Source organism: Tasmannia lanceolata, unplaced genomic scaffold (genome assembly GCF_043159265.1).
Source record: "Tasmannia lanceolata isolate RefF3 unplaced genomic scaffold, GAP_Taslan_0.1 ptg000008l, whole genome shotgun sequence".
NCBI classification, from domain to species: Eukaryota; Viridiplantae; Streptophyta; class Magnoliopsida; order Canellales; family Winteraceae; genus Tasmannia; species Tasmannia lanceolata.
In genome coordinates this window covers 11,384,392-11,404,661 of record NW_027518685.1, presented here as the reverse complement: position 1 = coordinate 11,404,661, position 20,270 = coordinate 11,384,392, and the positions used below count along the sequence as shown (strand labels likewise).

Sequence of the window (20,270 nt, the reverse complement as noted above, 5' to 3'; positions counted from 1 at the left end):
ACACGTGAGGGGGAGTGTTATAAAGTATAAAAGATTAAATAATTCCATCTCCAACTGCTTAAGCTTGAGGAGTAACTGGTTGTTTCACATTGACCATCCATTTAGAGGATCTTAATCTGATAATTAAGATAATCAGATCAACATGCTTTTATCATCAGAGATCTATGGCTGGAATAACAGACTATTGAAGCAGAGGTTCAAGCTCTTACACTACAGTATGAGCTTATTTGGGACCAAATGGAAGGCGAGTTGAAAGTAGTAGGGGATTTTTTCAAATGTCATTTATTGGGTTCAAGGCATAAAGCATGAGCACCGACCCATGGAGATTAGCCAAGTTTTTAGATGAGATTAGTTCAATGATTAAGGATAGTTTCCTTTCTTTTGCTCACCGTATCACGTTCCTAGGAGTGCCAATGATCTAGCGGATCGACAGGTTAAATCCGAGGCTTTGAGGGACTTGTTTAACTACGGGTCCTCTCTCCCCGTTGATGTGAATCTGTAATCACTTTTTAGTTTTCAAGTGAGTAAAACAGGGCCCAGTCTAACATTTTTGGGGGTTTTATATGCTCTGTGCACAAGAAGTCCAGTATTTTCGACAAAGTATCGTGGGCCCCTTCTTAGGATGATCTAAACCGTTCATTTGTTGAGCCACAACATAAATAGGATAATCCTGACCCTCCTATCTGTTGGGGCACTGCACATTAAAGAAACCTCCATAGATTAGAGGGTTTGGATCATCATATGGAGATGGTTTACAGCGTACAACCTATTTACTGCACATTATAGAAACATCCATAGATTGGAGGGGTAGGATCATCCGAAGATAGTTTGGATCATCCTATGAAGTGGGCCCTCAGCGCTTTTTATAAAAATATTGGACCTCACACGACACTCTCTTAGTTTGGTTGAACTAGTAGTTAATGTTCGTGTAGGATTAGGATAGTTGATTTTTAAGTGAAAGACGTCTCTCTTGAGCCCTAAAAATTAAGCTTTGTAAGTTGATTAGGATGTTAATTGAATGATCTCCCTTCTTTTTCTTTCATCTATTTAGAGGGAAATAATTAGGGTTGGTTCATTACCCGTGGCCGTGGGTAAAAAGGTAGTACATTCATATCCGAATTCGAACGATATCCGGCGGATACGAATTCTGTAATAAATATTAAATATCCGTTGAATCCGAATCCGGATCCGAATTCGGATAGTGTATGTTGTAATCGAATTCGGATATAGCCATATCCTCTCCGAATTCAATCCGTTTACACCCCTATCTATCCTCATATTTTTCCTTCTATTTTTTAACAGTTTTAAACCTCGGTTTATCTATTTTCTAATTGGCCCTTTACACTTGTGAAGTACTGTTTTAATCAGTTTTGTGTGCATTTTTAGCCCATTTAGAGCAAGTTACATCTTTAAACCCATTACATTTTAGCTGTTCTCCCCTAATTAGTAATTCCCTTCTTGTTTGCTACAGAGCACAAACTTGTATTCCTATTTTTTTGAACTTTGAACATATATCATGGACTTAGAACCCCTGATAATTAAAATGTGTAACTTCTTAAAATAATTCCTTAGAAAGGAATCCATTAATGTTCCAGTTTCTCCATTATAAACCTTAATTTTTTGTGTTTTCATCAAATATTGTAAGAAGAGAAAAACAGCCCACATACCAGCAAGCTGAAACCAGTGACACTTGTGAAGGAAGTAGCCATTGAAGCACCAGAGAGAGCAAGTTCTCCAAGATGACCAACAAACATGACTGAGATCATCCTCAAAGAAGAGTGCAAAATGCTAACTGTTATCAGAGGCCCAGCTAACCAAAATTGCTTCTTCACCTCAGTAAATATCTCTGCTCTCCTATAACAAATTACACTCCTCTCTCCTCCAAATTCAAGTATCTTGTGAGAGCTTGGAATTAGAGAGGATTTTAGAGATGGGTTTTCTTCTTTTCCTTCCATTTCTAAAGAAAGAATAGAAAGAGAGGTCCTGAAGAAAATATTCAAAGTTCAAACTCCAAAGATATGAGATCCATTGCACCACATGCAGGTAATTTAAGTATCTAGTCCAAGTTGGAAAAGTCATAATTCTTGACTAGGGAAATGATATTTCCACCCCCTATTCGACACTTCCACCACTGGGGTCCTGTGGCACGTTCGTCAAGATGACAAACTGCAATGGTCCATGTACATAAATTTGCTTGGCCCCATCTCATTTATGAGTAGGATTAAAATTACCAAAAGGGATTTGCTAGGCAATTTCGCTGTAAGTCATTTGGCGGCTGACTTTTAGATGAGAGAACACCCACAATGACTCACTTTTCAACAGATTTTGTCTTATTGATTTCATTCATCTAGGCAATTTCGCTGTTGTTATTCGTGGAAATATTTTTTCTATGGGATAATGGCATTCGAAAATCTTCTCCCCAGAATGATTTTTCAACGGCCTATTTACGCTAGGGACAAGCTACTCCCAGCAACAAGGGCACCACATTGGATTTTGGGTTGCAACTCGGGTTGATTTTTGGGAATCCGGGTTGAGCTTTTACCTTAGAATCGGATCGGGTTGATTCCTATTCATTTTTTTAGCAAAATCTCAACCCGACCCAACCCAAGTTGATTATTTGGATCCACGTCTTTTGTATTTTTTTAGGGCCGTTGTAAATGCAATTGGGTGACGTGGTTCCAATGGAGCGCCCTTGGTGCTGGGTGTTTGCAAGGGCGCCCTTCAATTTAGCATTCCTTTTTAAGCTCTATTTTAAGCCTAAAAAAGGATGTAAAATTTGTTTTACGCTGTAAAAATGAACATAAAACAAATATTACGTTCATTTTTACGTCGAAAGAAAAAGAGCCTAAAATTGGGTGTACAATTTGTTTTATGTCCAACGGTCCTGATTGCAATTTGATATGGTAAGTACTAGTGCAACTCCACTCGATTTGTTTTACGTCGAAAGAAACGGAGCACTAGTACTTACAATTTGATATGGTAAGTACTAGTGCAACTCCACTCGATTTTTGGCAATTCGGGTTGAGATTTTACCTTAAATCGGGTCGGTTTTGCAGTGATTCCAATTCATTTTTTTTTTTCTTTTACCAAAAACTCAACCCGACCTGACCTAAGTTGCACTCTATTGGCAACCGAGAGTGGAACAGAACAAAATCTTTAACCAAGTTATCAATCTTTTCCTTGATTTTTGGCTTTTTGTTTCCTTTTAATGGCCAAACTACCTCTCCAATTCCAATATGGTGTTGGGGGATTTGTTCTGTTCCACTCTTGGTTTCCCTAGCAGCACTCTTTTTTTTTTTCTTATCTTTGGTATGGAACGAGAACCATGTGCGTCGTTACATAATGTTCAACAAGGTTAACGGTCCTGATTACACATATGTCCCAGGAACCAATTTTTGGGGTCCACATGTGCTAGATGGTCTGAAAAAGAGTGAGAATTTCAGCTCATTTTCCTTGACCCCCACCTAGATCGGATGATCCTAATCTCTTCATCCATCAAGCCTCATTTAGAGTTTCACTAAGAAAAGCTCGACCATTGATTTTTGTAGTTCTTTACCTCACTGATGGACGTACGTCCGTTGGGCAGGGCCAGAGGACCATGTGGGTCGGCCTCATGATAGTTTGCAAAATCAACAATCTCAATTACATGTACCCGTCACAATGTGGGTCCAAAAGAATTGATCATTAGGATTGCTCCATGTGGCCTCACTGTAGTGGTTTTCAAGTAGTGGTTCCACTTGGTGGCTTGTTATTGTAAATGCTTAGCACATGGCCCCCCTGGGCAGTTGTAAATTGGCCAATGGCCTGTGAGTAGTTTCTAGAATAGACCTATTTGTAGGCTGACACCCCATGCACCTAAGGCATGGGGGATTGAATGTGTATTTTGAGTGAGAGCTTCCTTGTAAAAGGCTAAGATTTAGAGTGGGAATTCTGTATGAGAGAAAGCAATAGAAATTTCTCGTGCATGTATGCACTGTTTGGCCCAACCACATTATGCATAAACTTTCTTTTTAATTTGCTCTACAGTTTAGAATAAGAAGATAACAAAATAAATCCCACATGCATAAAACTTCTCAAAATAAACTTATCCTAATCTCTTAAACAGATAAGGAGAAAAACTAGGAGATGATAAAGCTTATCACTTTTGTATTATTTTCTACAAGGAACATCCAAGTTTTAAAGATTGAATAAAACCAACAAATCCAATTACTCAAGAACCAACAGAGAGAGTTTGAATAAAACCAGCAAATCCAATTATTCAAGAACAGCAACAGAGGGAGAGAGACTAGACCTAAGAATTAATTTCTAATATGCATAGAAACTTGGATCAAAACAATTACAAACACGAACCAATCCATCTTTGAAACAAGATTTAGCACTTTCCTCTCGGTTGATTCTTTCTGCTAAATCAACAAAATGCCCACAATCAGCACCATTCTTAGTAAATGCTCTCACGAGCTTTGGGAAAAGTTGACGCATTCCACTAGAAGTAAGACAACCCTTACAGGCCTCCAAAATAGAGCAACCCCTTAGCCGAAAATGTCCCATCACAAAGTCCTCAAAATTCTTGGGTGGCCTCCATAAAGTCCACAACATTGTGTAGCACGACAATAAAAACACTTGTTCATTGTAACCATTAGACCTCCACTTTCCAAACATGGTTCCAGCCAATAATCCAAGTCCTGGCTCATTGAAATATCGGTCCGAATTTAGAACTAGACCTTGGATTGAAATTAGCAACTGTAAGATGCTAGAATTGCTAGGATTCCAACGCTCGATTCCTTTTCCTGGCCATGTGTTAAGAAGGCTAAGGCAGACTAAACCATTAGATTTCAAGTTGGGGTTCAGTCCGATGCCACGCGAGTGGTAGTACACGTAGGGTGGTCTAGTGGGATAATTGTGTGGAAAGAGAATGTCAAAGAAGAAGAGTCCATCATGGTATGGAGTTCCTTCGGCTCCAATAATCACAGCCCTCATAAGATCTAATCTCTCTTCATAAACTCTAACGAATATCGAGTCTGGTAAATTTTTGGGTAAGAATTTCCACTCTTTTTGGATAGTGTTAGCCCATTGTTTTGATCCGGTATTCTACTTATATTTCATGTAGTAGTGGTCTGAATAATCAACAACAGCATCAAATTTGATGAATCTATTTGACTCTTTCTCGTGTGGGTTTTCTTCTACTTTTTTGTCTTTCTTGCTTGAACTAAGTTGGGTTGGCACTGTTGAACTACTAGAACCCATTTCTAGATTCAGAAGTTTCTGTTGATCATCTCTTTCACCTTTCAAAAGCTACTAAATGAAATTCCTGTAAAGAAAAATTAGAAATCCAACATGAAAAAAAATGAAGAAAATACGAAAAAAGGCCTACTTTTCTTGCTAGGCCCTTAGTGGCATGGCAAACATATATACATGTGTAGGGCGGAACTTGAAGCTATATGGGAAAGTCCAAGCTTGTCTCCTCTCTCCTAGTTCAACTATATAATAGTATGACACAGTCCCTCTAGAGTCCAGGAAATCCACTGTATTTTAAAAATCAAACATCTCTTAATCCCATTTAGAAATCTAATCAATCTATGTAGTTTTCAGCCGTCCATGTTCAAGATAAAAAGTGAAGATCAGATAGATGCCTTGGATTTTGGGGCAAAGGAGATCCAGAGATGATAAGTTTGAGAGAATTTCTATTATTCTTGGATACAATACAATTAGCCCTAATGAGTGATTATATAGAACACTCGAAGGTTAAACATAGAAAGAGATAAACATAATTAAGGCAAGAGAAATCCTACCTATTAAGATTAGCCTAATTGCTAATTTAAGCTAGCTCTAGCCCTTTTGATCAAATGGTAAGGATCGTTTAATTAGTGAAGTTTTTGGTTAGTGAGAAATCTACCATGAGGCCTACAACTTGATCGGTTTTTATCACCTCAAATGTACAGTAAAATTTGAGGCAAAGCCTAAATTTAGTTGGTCTTGGAAAGAATTGCCTTCAATTTATAGAATGAAAACGATAAAGCGGATACATGGAATAAATGCATGCCAAAAAAAATTGTGGGGCCTACCTATTTGGATAATCTAAACCATTAATACCACCAAATGAATGGGTTAGATCATCTAAATAGGTGAGCCTCATCATATCATATAAAATCTTCGTACTGGATTGTATGAATTTTTTTGAAAAGTTTGGAAAGGAAAAACATTTCTAAAAGGGATTTACCAGCGGCCTCCCAGAAGGCATTTCACGGATGGCCTATTGCATGTGAGAGCAGCGACCTCGTGAATGAAGACAAAATCTGCTGAAAAGTGAGCCCGGTGTGGCTGCTCTCACATGCAACAGGTCATCTGCAAAATGCCTTCACGGGCAAAATGTACTAATTTTTTCCGTATCCGTTTATCAGGTAAATTCGAACATTTTATTGCAGCACTTCATATTTTTTCTCCATCTTACTCGAATGAATTTTCCAAACCCTAAAACTAGACCTTTACATTCTCTTCACAAAATCAACTCTCAAACCCTAAAATATATGAGATCCTCTTCTTCCTTTTAAAACAAAGGCAGAGAGAGAGGGAGGGAGGCGGTGGGGATGGATGATAGTGTTGGTAGTGGTCTTTGGGTTTTTCCCTCTTTTTTTTTGTATATGATGGAATGGGTTTGAGCTATTTTGATGGAATGGGTTTATGCTATTTTTCTTTTCTTTTAGAAACAAACGATAGTGTGTCATTACTAAAAATAAATATTAATGATATTATTAATAATAAATAAAAATGATTTACTTCTCGGATTCGGAAGTTAAACGGATCGGATATACCATTTACCAGATTCGCATCCGCTAAGAGCCGGATATCTCATAAACGGATTCGGATAATATCCGCTTGAAACGGATTCGGATAATATTCACTTTAAACGGATTCGGATGCGGACGGTAATCGAATTTCCGAATATCCATTTACACCCCTAAGGATAGACCCCATGTTATGAAGCCCCTTGCTTTGTCAAAGGGATGGGATTCTCTTTTCTAAGCTCAAACTGTCTCCACTTACAATGTGGGACTAAACTTGGAAAACAAACTGTAACAATGGAAACAAGTTTCAATACAATTTTTTTGGCCCAATAAATGCACACAAAAGCTTGTGAAATTCCATGTCAAAGCTTATAAAAACAACACTTCTTTCACATGGAAAGCTTCTTTTCCACACATTGATTTCAGTTCATACATTTTCCCCTATCACTCCTCTCACTTTACAATTCCAAAAGATCAAGACAATTGAGAAAAGGACTCATCTAAATGTAGCCTGCTCAATTCTTCTAGGATGACCTCCACACATTCCACAGCCCCTAAAAAAAATTTGCTTGTAGTATGTCCACAAAGTTTAGTTCATCCAAATTTTTATGCAAAGATATTTTAAATAAATGCAGGTTTCGTAGGACTCTTCAAATTCAGAAACATCCAAGTCTAAAATGCTTTCCCTAATCCATAGTCATTTTATTTTGCTTTTCAACACTCAGTTTTATATATAATTCCAGTTCTATGTATCTCAATTATTCATGTAATTCTTAGTTCCCTTTCTTATTTAATGAACAGTTGGGCATGGGAAGTGCATTAGATACTTTATGTGCGCAGGCCTATGGAGCAAAACAGTATCACATGCTTGGGATACATATGCAGAGGGCCATTGTTGTTCTTATTGTTGTAAGCATCCCAGTTGCTTTCATCTGGCCCTACACTTGTCCCATTCTAATGGCCCTTGGCCAAAACCAAGATATATCAACAGAAGCCGGACTTTATGCTCGTTGGATGATCCCAAGCACTTTTGCATATGGCATCCTTTAATGTCATATCAAATTCCTACAGACCCAAAACATTGTCTTCCCATTGATGATAAGTGCTGGAATTGCAACTCTAGTCCACATCCTTATGTGTTGGATTATGGTATTCAAATCTTGCCTTGGCAGCAAAGGCCCTGCATTGGCAATTGCCATCTCCCATTGGATCAATGTTTCACTTTTGGCACTTTATGTGAAGTTCTCCCCTGCCTGCAAGAAGACTTGGACTGGTCCATCAAAGGAGGCCTTGCATGATACCCTCAACTTTGTAAGACTTGCTGTACCTTCTGCTTCTATGGTCTGGTATGTAACACTTTTTGAAATATCAATATTTCTTTTTCATTTTCTTGCTGTGTTAAAAGTTGATGCACCTAGTCATTTTTAGTGTATCTTAACTCTCTTCAAGGCATCTGAAAATTTTAGTACTCCTTTGGTAATTGTGGTGTTCTTATAACTTGAAACAGCTTAGAAGTTTGATCGTTTGAGATTCTGGTTCTTCTGTCTGGTCTCCTTCCTAATCCAGAGCTAGAAACGTCAGTGCTGTCGATCAGGTAACCATTACCTCCATGTCTGTGATTTTTTTCCATAGAATTTTGATATTCCCTTCATCTGTTTTAAAATGTAAAAAACATCTAGCTACTAGCCCCATCTTTGGATTGACGAGGGCAGAGGATAACTAATTCAAACCAATCAGTTAGACTTTATTATCTAGGCCCTGTTTGTTTTGGATTTTGAGTCCAAAAATAATAAATGGACTCAAAATTAAACGTAATCTTGAGTCCAATAATCAGTCTTGGACTTAAAAATTTGGTTCTCAAAATCCAAATCAATGTACTTCCCAAGATACACCACTCAATTAGTTATAGCTATCAAATCTACCCACCATGATATTGTACACGACTTAAAGATGCAGTCTAGTCTTTCGCTACTAACAATCATCTATCTCTGCAGCCTTAACACAGCTTCAATGGTCTTTATGATTCCCTTTGGTCTCAGCAGTGCAGTAAGGTGAGTTGAGTTTAAGCAGTGACATTTTCTCATTATGAGTCTGTTATTTGGATCTTTATTTTGTTTTATGTTTCCTTTTTCTAGTACAAGAGTTTCAAATGAATTGGGTGCTGGGGATCCACAAACTGCACGCTTAGCAGTATGTGTTGTGGTATTCTTGGCTGTTCTAGTGGGTTTGATAGTAGGGTTAACCACGATATTGGTGCGTGGCGTTTGGGGCTACGCATATAGCAATGAAGAACAAGTGGTGAAATGTGTCTCAACCATGATGCCATTACTTGCACTCTCAAACTTCATCGATGGAATCCAATGTGTCCTTCCAGGTCTGAACTACATACCCACAGTTATAATCAGCAAACAGTTTTGAAACAATAGATTTCTAATTATTACAGTAATTTTTAATTAGACCATTTCACGAATTCCGTTTTCTTTCTCAAGTAAAACCATCAAACCTCTTTATTTCAATATACAATTTCCAGTTAGCTTTGGGTCGCTTTGGGTCATTTCTATTTTTACATTTGCGAAGATTGTTCAATTTTGAGCTGACTGTATATCAAATTAATCAGTGAGTACATTTTAATATTTAGGCACCGCTAGAGGATGTGGTTGGCAGAAGATTGGTGCTTTTGTCAATCTTGGAGCGTTTTACATTGTGGGCATCCCTGCTGCTATTCTCTTTTCATTTTTCTTCCATTTTAGTGGAAAGGTGGGCTTTCTTCTTTTTTTCCCCTCTATTTCTTTTACTGTATTATCAGTATGGGAAACCCTATCCCTTGGTGCATAAGTTTTTAAAAATTTATGTTAACAGGGCCTTTGGATGGGGATCATATGCGGGATTTTTGTACAAGCTCTGTTGCTTGTAACCATAACACTATGCACTAATTGGGACCAAGAAGTGAGTATTTTTCTGTTGTAATTCTATTTTGAAATCTATTATACTTGATCCTTAAATCAACTGCTCTTCTCAGTTTATGACATTCAATTTTTAATGAGAGAAAAGAACAATCGAGTGCTTTCATTTAGTAATTGTACATAACTTGAAATGGTTTGATTGCTGTGAAGATCATACACCCATTCTCAAGAACTATCACTTTGTCACGCCCCAACCCAAAGTGTAAATATTGTTCGGTTCTGGGTTTTTACACCCTCCCCGGTTTTGTTTTCCACCAGCACTAATCGTGCCCGATCCACTACATGGGGCCCGCCCTTTGGAGATGCTGAAAAACGCATCTACACAGGGACAGGGAGAATCAACACATATAGCCGATGTGGGATCTCACAACTTCATTAGTTCAATCCAACATCATTTATGTCCACGTCCCATTCCCACATCTAATTCCTTTTCTGTTTTCACAGGCAAAGAAGTCTAGAGATAAAGTTTACAGCACTAGCATCCCCATAGTAATGGCACATGAATCTGACATTTTACTATGCTTTAAAGCAAGTAAAAACCATTGAGATTATATCATTTGTATCTATTATCACAAGCTGTAATTGAAAGTGTTTATGCTTTCCCTTCATTTTTACTTTGAGGTAATGTTTGTATATGATTATGGATTTTAGGAGAATCTATACCCTTCTCTCCATATTTTGTCCTTCATTGTATTTATGTACTTAGACCCTGATAGGAGCATTTCAGGAATTTTCTAGAAAAGTTAGGAAAAGTAAAACTTTTCCAAAGTTTCATGATTTTTCTTTAGTTTATAATGATATCCCTGAAATTTATTATTTCCCACTAAATTTTGGAAATAAAAAAATCATAAGAATTGTTTTTCCTCAATAAAAGTTTTTCCCAAACAGGACTTTAAGTAGCTATATTATGTAGTATCCACAGTTATTTTTCCATAGAAAAATTCAAAGAGAAATACAAGCCAGCAAAAGTACATCTAGATGTCATCTATTAGGCTTGCTGCAGATGGGCTATGCCCCTAGAACCTCTCACCCTTCAGCAAAAGTCAAGAAGCAAAAGTTGGAGTTGGAAGGTGGGTGATTTAAGATTTTGAAAAGTGAAATCATATACTCGCCCCTTTTTGTCTCATTCTTCGAGAATCAGAAAAATCCTTTTCGAGTTATAATTTCTTCATATGGAATCTGGGTTCTTCTACTTATTTATTATTTATTTACTTATTTATTTTCTTCATATGAGAAGTGCTTGACAAAATTATCTCATTTCAACTTCCATAAAATTTCTCCTAAATACCTAACCTCCCCCTCTCTAATTGTTTGAAGCTGTAGGCCACTTGTGAGGGGATTTTGATCAGAGACACGGAAAATAGACACACAAATAAACCATGATCGAATGATCAAAATGCTCTAGCATGATAACTAAGTTATGTACCTTGTACAGTTTTATTGTTAGATGCGTGCTCATCATTAGCATTTTTACCATCACAGAATATGAATAACTTGACACAGAAGGATGCAGGTAGCACAGTTGGCAAACTTGGTGCTTTATCAACCCTGAATCATATTATGAACACTAAAAAGATTCTGCGGAACTTACTTGCTTGGGACTTTGGGGTGGGAAGTTCATGTTGGATTTTGTGCAAATACAGTTGCTTCTTATGAAAGCAAAAGCACAAACTGGGAACAAGGAGAGTATCATTCTCTTCCATTCCTGCAACTTCATTCTTACCTAATCAAAGTTTCCCTCCTACAGCCTGGCTTGTCGCATTATGCTAGTGTGTTGCAGCTTTCTCTGCAAATGATGTGCCATACCTTTTCATTTCACTTACAAATGTTACAAAAGTGATGCACTTAGTGTCCTGCACAAAATATTCAGTCGAATGGTTTAACTTCCCACAAAACCCTCAACTTGATTGACTTTCCTTCTTTTCTAGGCAAGAACAGCTCAAGTAGAATTTACAAGTCAATGAAGCAAGCAGATATGACAATGCTTGACTAAGTTATGAAACCGAAGTGCAGTCAATCTTGCATTTTTTTTTTCAAAAACCTAGGTGTATTCATTGACGTGCAGTCAATCTTGCAAGGCAGGTTGCATTGACGCTTTTTGGAAACAATGGCTCGAATTGCCTAAGTTCAGCAGATGAGTAGGCCAGTAGTTTCCAACCAACTAATGAGACAATGAACAACGAAACTCATGAAAGGATTTTTTTTTTTTCTTTTTTTTTGGGGGGGGAGGGGGTTGTTTACATAAAATGAGTTGCTAGAAGCTCCTGATTTGGCTAGACTGTCAGCCAAATCGTTGGCACTTCTGTGAAACACCAACAAATAAAGGGCTTTTTCTTCTTCTGTACTTGTCACATAAGTAGCAAGAGTCCGAATGGTGTAACAAGTCTAACCCCGGCTGTCTTTGACATGGACCCCTGAAAGGTTTATTCCGTATTTCTCCCCGGATTTTGAATCCTGGTATATGAAAGGGCATGCTATTCCATTCCCAACGAAGTCCTTGGTTAAGGGCTGGATCCATAGAGAAAGCATCTCTTCATAGGGAAATTGTCACTGCTTATCAACCTGAACTTAAGTGATCCATCCATGACAAGGATGAAGCTTGGGTGAAACAAAACTGATAAGAAATAACTTCAATGTTCAGTTCAGAAAGTTATCACTAAAGGGGTTCCGTTCCAGATTCATCAACTTAAGTACTCTGAACCCAAACTCAAAATCTGGCAGGCCTGAAGCCCCATAAAAAAAACTTGACTCTCCACAGCCCACATGGTGATGACTGCAAGAAATCGTAGTTCAGAGACAAAACAAAAAAACAGTTTGTGGGAAAAAGATAAAATTATTTCACAATTAGCAGAGAGAAAGAATTGGATTTACATTCACTGAACAATATACTTTTAAACTTCAACTTAATGCTTTTTCTTTTTCACTGAGAAATTTTATGGTTAAGAAAATAGCTCTGTACTAGATGCCATTGTCATCAATGAACTAGCTACTCTTTGAGCCAGCTGCAATGTCATCAAAGAGAATATATTTTAAATACAAAATTGAAATAGAGCAAACCAATATTATTGCAAAATGCGCAGTAGTCGCATCCAAAGAAATATTTGAGCATTACATGATCATAATTATATGCATCAACATTCTAACTTCATCTGGTTCAACACTATAAAAAAACAATATATCCCGCTACATAATCAAAGGGCATCTCAGAACTCTGTAACAATCTCCACCAAATAAGTTAACAAAAGTCATGGGATTGCATCCATGCTATCAGTAACTTAACCCTGTCTCATGGTCTTGAAATTTCAGAATTATAGAAGTATGTCGCAAGAAACCCACACTGGTAGCCAATAAAGCAATTTTTTTCAAAGAAAAGCAACAGCTAACCTCAGTTCTTGTGCTGCATTCTCCCACTCTCTGCACCAGCATAAGGATCAATTGTAACATTTATTACTGCTGGCTTCCGGGCAGAAAATGACTCAGCAAGAGCAGACTTGAGCTCTTGAGGTGTACCAACAAGATAACCTTTCCCTCCAAAAGCTTCAATTAAAGTGTGATATGCAGCACCTGGGACAAAAGAAGTCGGTGCGGGGTCTTCTTTGTAAGGCCCAGTAATTTCTTCAGGGTTCCTTCGATCGCCACCATATACACCACCATTGTTAAAGACAATCACAACCACTGGCAACTGGTACCTCACCAGAGTCTGCAAAAGTTTAAGAAAAACCAATATGGTTTCATGAAATGTATCCTTACAAGCAATTCACCAAAATAGTTTTAACATAGCAAATAATCAAACAAAAGAATTGGAAAAGGCTAACACTAGAAGAGATATTCAGGTTATCAGATCTGGTTTAAAGACTTGATAACTGAAATCCCCACATGTAGATCTCACCAGAAAATAGATCTAAAGAAATGAATAGGATTAAAGAAAATTCAAGCAAGGAGGAAAAGAAAATCAAAAGTGAACGAATATTAATACGATCCGGGAAACACAGATTTAAGGAAGTTTGTTCCCAAGAATGCCTTAAAATATCCTGTTTATCATTTCGGAACACACGAATGCAGGCACCTGGTTCCAAAAAAAGACCCATCAAAAATTAGTTTAATGATTGGAGGTGGCCGCTTTCAATTAGAAGCTCTCCTCTCTAGAACTTCCATCCATAATAATCTCTTACCAATTTCTAGATATATCTTGAATCAAGTAACCCCAAAATTCTGTCTACCCAACCAATTAATGATGAGACTTTTAATGTCCTGTACTAATTTTGTCACAGTCAATGCTTTATCCTTGAATATCCTCCGCTAAATCTCATTCCGAATGACCCAAGCCACACCAAACACAATTAGACTCTGCATGTTTAATCTGATTTGGAATTGAAAATACTCTCCTTATTTGAATGCAGTCACTTTTGCTCCGAAAATTTCTCCAAGAAAGCCCATGAACCAAAGGTTTACATCACCCTTCAAAGAGCGATAGAGCATTTTTTGTTCATTCACCGCATTTTAACTTGGTCAACCTAGGAAAGCTGGATCTGAGTGAATGTGATAACTACACTAGCAGAAAACATATACATAGCACACCACTCTTACACTGAACTCTTCCCATGATTAAAATAGGGTGCCATCATATGCACAATGGCACTCCATTATGTTTTGTGAACCAAGTCACTGCACGAGAAACAAAATAAAGCAACCACAGCACTAACAAATTGAGCAATGGCAAGCATGTCATCATACAGGAAGTGCTACAAATCAAACCATGTGGCACAATGATGCAGGGGTATCTGCAATAGAAGTAATTGTGGCAAGTGGCTGCGAAAGCTTCAAACAAAGATGATCAACTAGTTGAAATAAGGACTGAAATTATGTCACTAAGTCAATCCCTGGATAGCAAAAACTAAAAGCTTCCTAAAATTTATGAGTATTCTTTCACTTTCATTAACCACGAAACCTAATTGGATTATGAGAAGCATGTGCTCAATGCTGAACAACTCAGAGCTTGTAGCTGGAATCCTCAAAAGAAATCACAACAACATTCATAAGCAGGATGCTTCATATTCCTTAGAAGTCCTCTTTTACTTAAAATTTTCAACGAAAATTCATAAAATGGCAGCTCTCATTGGTCAATTCTCAGCATTATTTCATCCAGACATCAGCACAACATGATATCAATCTCCAAGCTCAATGATGAACTAATAAAATTTCAAATTCAACAAACACATTTCGAGTTTCTGTTGATTTGAGTATTTCTAAGATCTGACACAATGTAGAGTGATCTCCAAAAAAAAGATTATTGGAATGGTCAATTACACATACATTTGACACAAAATTTTGCCCCGAAGTTTCTTTCATCAATAAGATAAAAAAAATACTATGGATCTGGACAACAACCGTGTAGAAATGCACAATTTCTTCACTAGTGTGCAGTATTTTCTTGTATTTTTCAGCTGAACAGATCTTTAACAGGCAGAGGGTTTAGATCAGGGAAGCTAGGCCAGTTGATCAAGGAAATTGACTCAAAACATCATATCTAGGATACCTCTTGATGAATTTTTTTGTAATTTGAGCTCAAATTCCCCTTGCAGTACAAAATAATGCAAGGAATTAAAGCTTCTCGATCACGAAACCCTTACCAGTTAAAGCTGAAAGGACTATTGGCGGAAACTTCAAAACCTTAGAAATCACACGGCTGAAAACAAACAAGGAAGAAGCAGAGCTTAGATTCCAGCTCAAACGCTCCTTTTCTTGGACGAACTCGAGAGAAAAATTTATCCGAATTGGATTTTCCCTCCAAGGGCGAGAGTTACAGATCCCCAAATTTCAAAACAAAAGACAATGTAGTTTCCTAATGAAATGGTGAAATGTGGCTTTATATAATAGCCATTACATGAGCTGAAGTCCCTAAAACACCCCTAGGTTATTAGCAATTGTCTAATGACCCTATTAAGCCACTAAAGTCATTATTGTCATATGCAATCCAAATGAAATTTCCTACCAGCCTTGCATCACACGAATTAGAAATATGCTGATGATAAAAAAAAAATTCAAATGGGTGAAATGCGGCACCATAAAGAAATAAGGGTGAAATGTACTAACACTTGTCAAGACCTGGGCATAAATTGTAAGAGAGCACCACATGTGGGCATATATGAGCAACCTGTGGCATGCCTTCATCTCTCTGCATGTTGCCTTCCAATACCTTGATTAATTTTTCTTGTGGAAAAAAGGAACGGCATACACCATAGATTGTGGTAGTGATAGCTTAGGAAAAACACCACACACTATTTTGACATACACATACAACATATAAATTGACATACATTACATTCTACCCCACGATGCATTTACTACTAAAAAGTAACACCATCAATATACATAAACATACACATATATACCGAATGTCAATACAAAAAAGAAAATGCATGAGGATGAATATATTCATCCTCACATGCGTAAACATGCACACAACAAAGATGCATTATTTTGCATCATAGGAGTAAAAACACCCAGCATCCCCAGGCAACAGTTCCTCCCCCCCCCCCCCCCCTAGGAACAGGGCTTCAAAAAGAAAATCTTTTAGGCATACACAACAGCAAGGATTCTGTTTCTAAAATTAACAATTCTACAATCATACTTATTTTTTGAATGGTAATACTACAATCATACTTACGAATACATTTAGTAGTTTATCAGATTCAACATATTAAATCCAAATTACTGGTGTTGCTCACAGTTGATTGCATGAGAACATAGAGGAAAAAAACAAAATGCATAGAGCACCAGATATCTACATACTTATAAAAACTAGCAACAAATATAAAAAATGAAACAACAAATACCTTATCGATTAAGGTTCTAGCATCATCCAATCATGGTGGGATCAGCTGCAATGGACTGGGCTCATGGTCACCCACTAGATCAGTGAATCCCATTATGTACACGAAAAATACATGGGACCTAGAGACACCTTTTTTCTTTGCTTTTTTTCGTCGCATATATTACAATCACATTAAAGTATATAGTAATTAGATGGTTCGGGCATTTTGGAAAAAAATTATGTATCACAGGAATATAAAAGGGTCCATATTTTGAAGTCTAATCAACTTATTATGTATTTTGGAAAACAATTATGATTCACAAGAATGCGAAGACAAAAGAATATGAGCACCTGATCCAGGATGAAAAACTCACGATCACATCTTTTTTCTCAAATGGCTCTTCCCAAAAGATAGTCAGCATTCCCATGGAAGAGAGTGTGGAATGTCCCAGTTCCAACCAAGGCTCTTCAGGTATTCACATGGACAGTGGTAAGAAGAAAGATCAACGCATTGGATATGTTGAGGAGAAGAAAGTTACACCTAGCGAATCGAGGTCCCATATGTAAACCGGAGGAAGAGTCTGCAGACCACTTACTGATTCACCAGCAAAGAAAGGAAGACAAGGGTTAAAGTATTTAGAAGGTTCAAAATCAGCTGGATACGACCAAAGTCAGTCAAATAGGTCTTGGAGAGGTAGCGCTAAAACCAACAAGCCACCTTTTTTTTTGAATGATAATAAATAGCCACCTTGGGTCAGATAATTTGGAATATGGCTCCTATGGTAGTTTAGTGGGGGTATATTGATAGAAAGGAACAAGCGGACATTCAAGGACAACGAAGATAACAGGAGTAAAGTAGAGGTTAGGGCATTACTAACTGGTTTGCATTTGTTTAAAACAGAACTTTAGAGTAAATTATTAATCAAAGGAGATTCAGCAAATGTGATATCACAAATAGAAGGAAACGAAAGAGGTTGGAGACTGGGACAATATATAAATGAAATACAAGATAAAATGAGGGGAGTGGTTGAGGAGTGCAGACATATTCCTAGAAGTACAAGTGAAATAGCGAACAAGTTTGCAAATGAGGGAGTGGGTAGAGATGGATTGTTTCTTGGGAGATCCTTTCCCACTAATGAATCGTTATAGCATTTTCTGTTTTTTGTAATAAAGTTATCTTTCTTCAAAAATAGGTCCTAAGGGGACCCAGTCACTTGTTAACAATAATGGAAACCCCGTGAAGATATGCACTAGCAAGCACCACTTGATGGACAAACAAGCTCCTAGGTTAATAGAGGGGTCCATTTCCCCACCCAAGCCGGTAGTGCCTTCCAATGGTTCTAGCAAGCAGAAAATTTGGGTCCCTTAAACATGTACAAGTCACGGGCCATAAGCTAGGCGAACAACAGTACAACACTGGATGAAATGGCCATGAAACTAGGCAATTGCCTACACAAACTGACTTTGATAATAATGTTTATAATTTTGGAAACAAAGGCAAAAGTCAAGCAAGGAGAAAACCCAATTTACTTACCTCAGTTCTAGCATTTTGGTAATCTTCTATACGTTTAGAATGGTTCTTAAAATTCAAATATGATTCTATAGATTCAATATCTGTTAAATATACCATGTAGTGTCATCATGCCTGCATTATCATGTGTGTGTTCGTGTCATATACAAGGTTTAAAATTTCGGTTTCGGAACGGTTTCAAAACCAGAAATTATTATTTTATTCAATATTAAATTTCGGGGTGAAATATTAAATTAATATTTAAAAAAATTGCTTCAAATTAAAAACCGAAATTTCGAAATAAATGACCGTTTCGGTTTTCATCAATTTCGGATTTCGGTCGAAATTTAAAACCATGGTCATATATAAATGTATGCATAAGTAGAACATTGTCTATCAGTCCATACATTTTTTTTGTGTAATGTCCAAAATATAGATGTATACCTCAACTTCCATGGCGCTGAAACCAAACCCAGAATCCCCTTCAACAGCGACTACAAGCCGACCAGGTGATGCCACGGCAGCTGCAATGCAATAACCTAGCCCAACCCCCATCGTCCCCCACGTCCCTGCATCCAACCTCGTCCTCGGCTCTGTCTGAACCAGTACAGCCCGTCCCACATCCATCGTGTTGGCACCCTCCGAGACCAAAATTGGCGAGGGACTCCCTTCCACAAGAATCGCATCCCTTATAATCTTCATCGGCGTAAGGAAATTAAATGGCACAACCTCCTTCCCCAACTGAACTTCCATCCTCCCCACATTCTCCTTCGCCTTCTTCGCAATCGCCTCAACCCAAGGATGTGATTTCCCAAAACAAAACGGATTATCCTTAACCTCCTTATTAATCAAACCCAGAACTCGCCTTGCATCACCAACCAAACCTATATATGGTTTCCTAAGCTCAATTTCTTCCTTTGAGATATCAACTAATATAAATTTCACATCCTTAGACCACTTTGGCTGGTCCCCAAAATGCAACAACCAGTTAAGCCTCGCACCAACAACAACAGCAACATCACAACGACCAATTGCGAGAGACCTCGCAGCCGTGGCCGCGAGTTCGTGTGAATCCGGCAACAAACCCTTTCCCATCGGCGTGGGCAAAAACGGAATCCCCGTCCCCTCAATCAGCTTTCTCAATTCATCCTCCGCTCGCGCAAAAGCTGCCCCTTTTCCAAACACAATCAAAGGCCTCTTTGCCTCTCTAAGCAAAGAAACCGCTTTCTCAATTTCTAGGGTTTCTAGGGGTTTTCCTAGGGTTTTTTCTAGGGTTTCTTCTTCTTTACTTGCAGCTTCCACTAACCTATCCGCATCCGATTCACAAATCGTCTGGTGCAAAACATCAGTAGGCACATCCAAATAACATCCTCCGGGCCGGCCTGATACCGCGAAACGAACCGCCTCGAAAACGGAATTAGGAATTTCCGAGATATCTTTCGCTTTCACGGCGAATTTCGCGAAGGGTTTTACGGCGGCCATCTGATCGAGCTCTTGAAAATCCCCCTTTCCGAAATCCTTCTGATCACAGGATCCGGAGATCATGATCATCGGCCAGGTATTGACGGCGGCGTTGGAAAGTCCGGCGAGGCCGTGGACGCAACCGGGACCGGAGACTGTGAGAAGAATGCCGGGCCGGCCGGTGAGATAGCCATAGGCGGAGGCGGCGTAACCGGCGGATTGTTCGTTATGAAAAGCGATGAATCGGATTCCGAGAGCGACGGATCGGGTTGCGAGAGAGGTGACCGGAATTCCAACGACGCCGAACATGCATTCTAAGCCGGCACGGGATAGGGATAGAGCTATGAGGTGGTTGCCGTCGATTAGGGTTTCGGAATTGGAATCCGCCATTAGAGGTTGGAGAGTTTGAAGTGGAGAGGAAATCATGACTGATAGAGTAGGGGGAAGAGTATATAAAAAGCCCGAGTCCCTTAGCAGAGCCCTTATACCTTATAAATAGGGAAATGATATCTCCCCCCCTAAACGGATAAAATCCCGTCCTACGGTTTCTGTGAGAATGGATAAATTCACCCCCCTCGAACGTTTTTCTTTGCCTTCAAAACTTAACGATTAACGTTAAAAGGGGGGGTGGATTTTATCCGTATCATTTCCCTCTAAATATAGGAGTTCAAATATGATTTCCCTTCTAAATTTAATAAAGAACCACATTTGGAGTCATTGGATTGGGACGGTACTAGAAG

At 38.3% G+C, this 20,270-nt stretch overlaps 1 protein-coding gene and 2 pseudogenes across 1 annotated transcript; 1 reads left to right on the top strand and 2 right to left on the bottom strand.

Annotated features, from left to right (window-relative positions):
* Positions 1–4,305: 4,305 nt before the first annotated feature.
* Positions 4,306–5,244, bottom strand: LOC143882726 (putative ubiquitin-conjugating enzyme E2 38 pseudogene; annotated as a pseudogene).
* Positions 5,245–7,589: 2,345 nt separating this feature from the next.
* LOC143882724 (protein DETOXIFICATION 16-like) lies at positions 7,590–10,291 on the top strand (annotated as a pseudogene).
* A 2,501-nt stretch (positions 10,292–12,792) lies between these two features.
* LOC143884352 (Thiamine pyrophosphate dependent pyruvate decarboxylase family protein) lies at positions 12,793–20,114 on the bottom strand. The gene is made up of 2 exons (XM_077387863.1): positions 18,514–20,114; positions 12,793–13,445 (listed from the first exon to the last, which is right to left on the bottom strand). Exons 1-2 carry the CDS (start codon positions 19,954–19,956, stop codon positions 13,131–13,133), a joined length of 1,758 nt encoding a protein of 585 aa, XP_077243978.1. The 5' UTR covers positions 19,957–20,114; the 3' UTR covers positions 12,793–13,130.
* Positions 20,115–20,270: the final 156 nt, after the last annotated feature.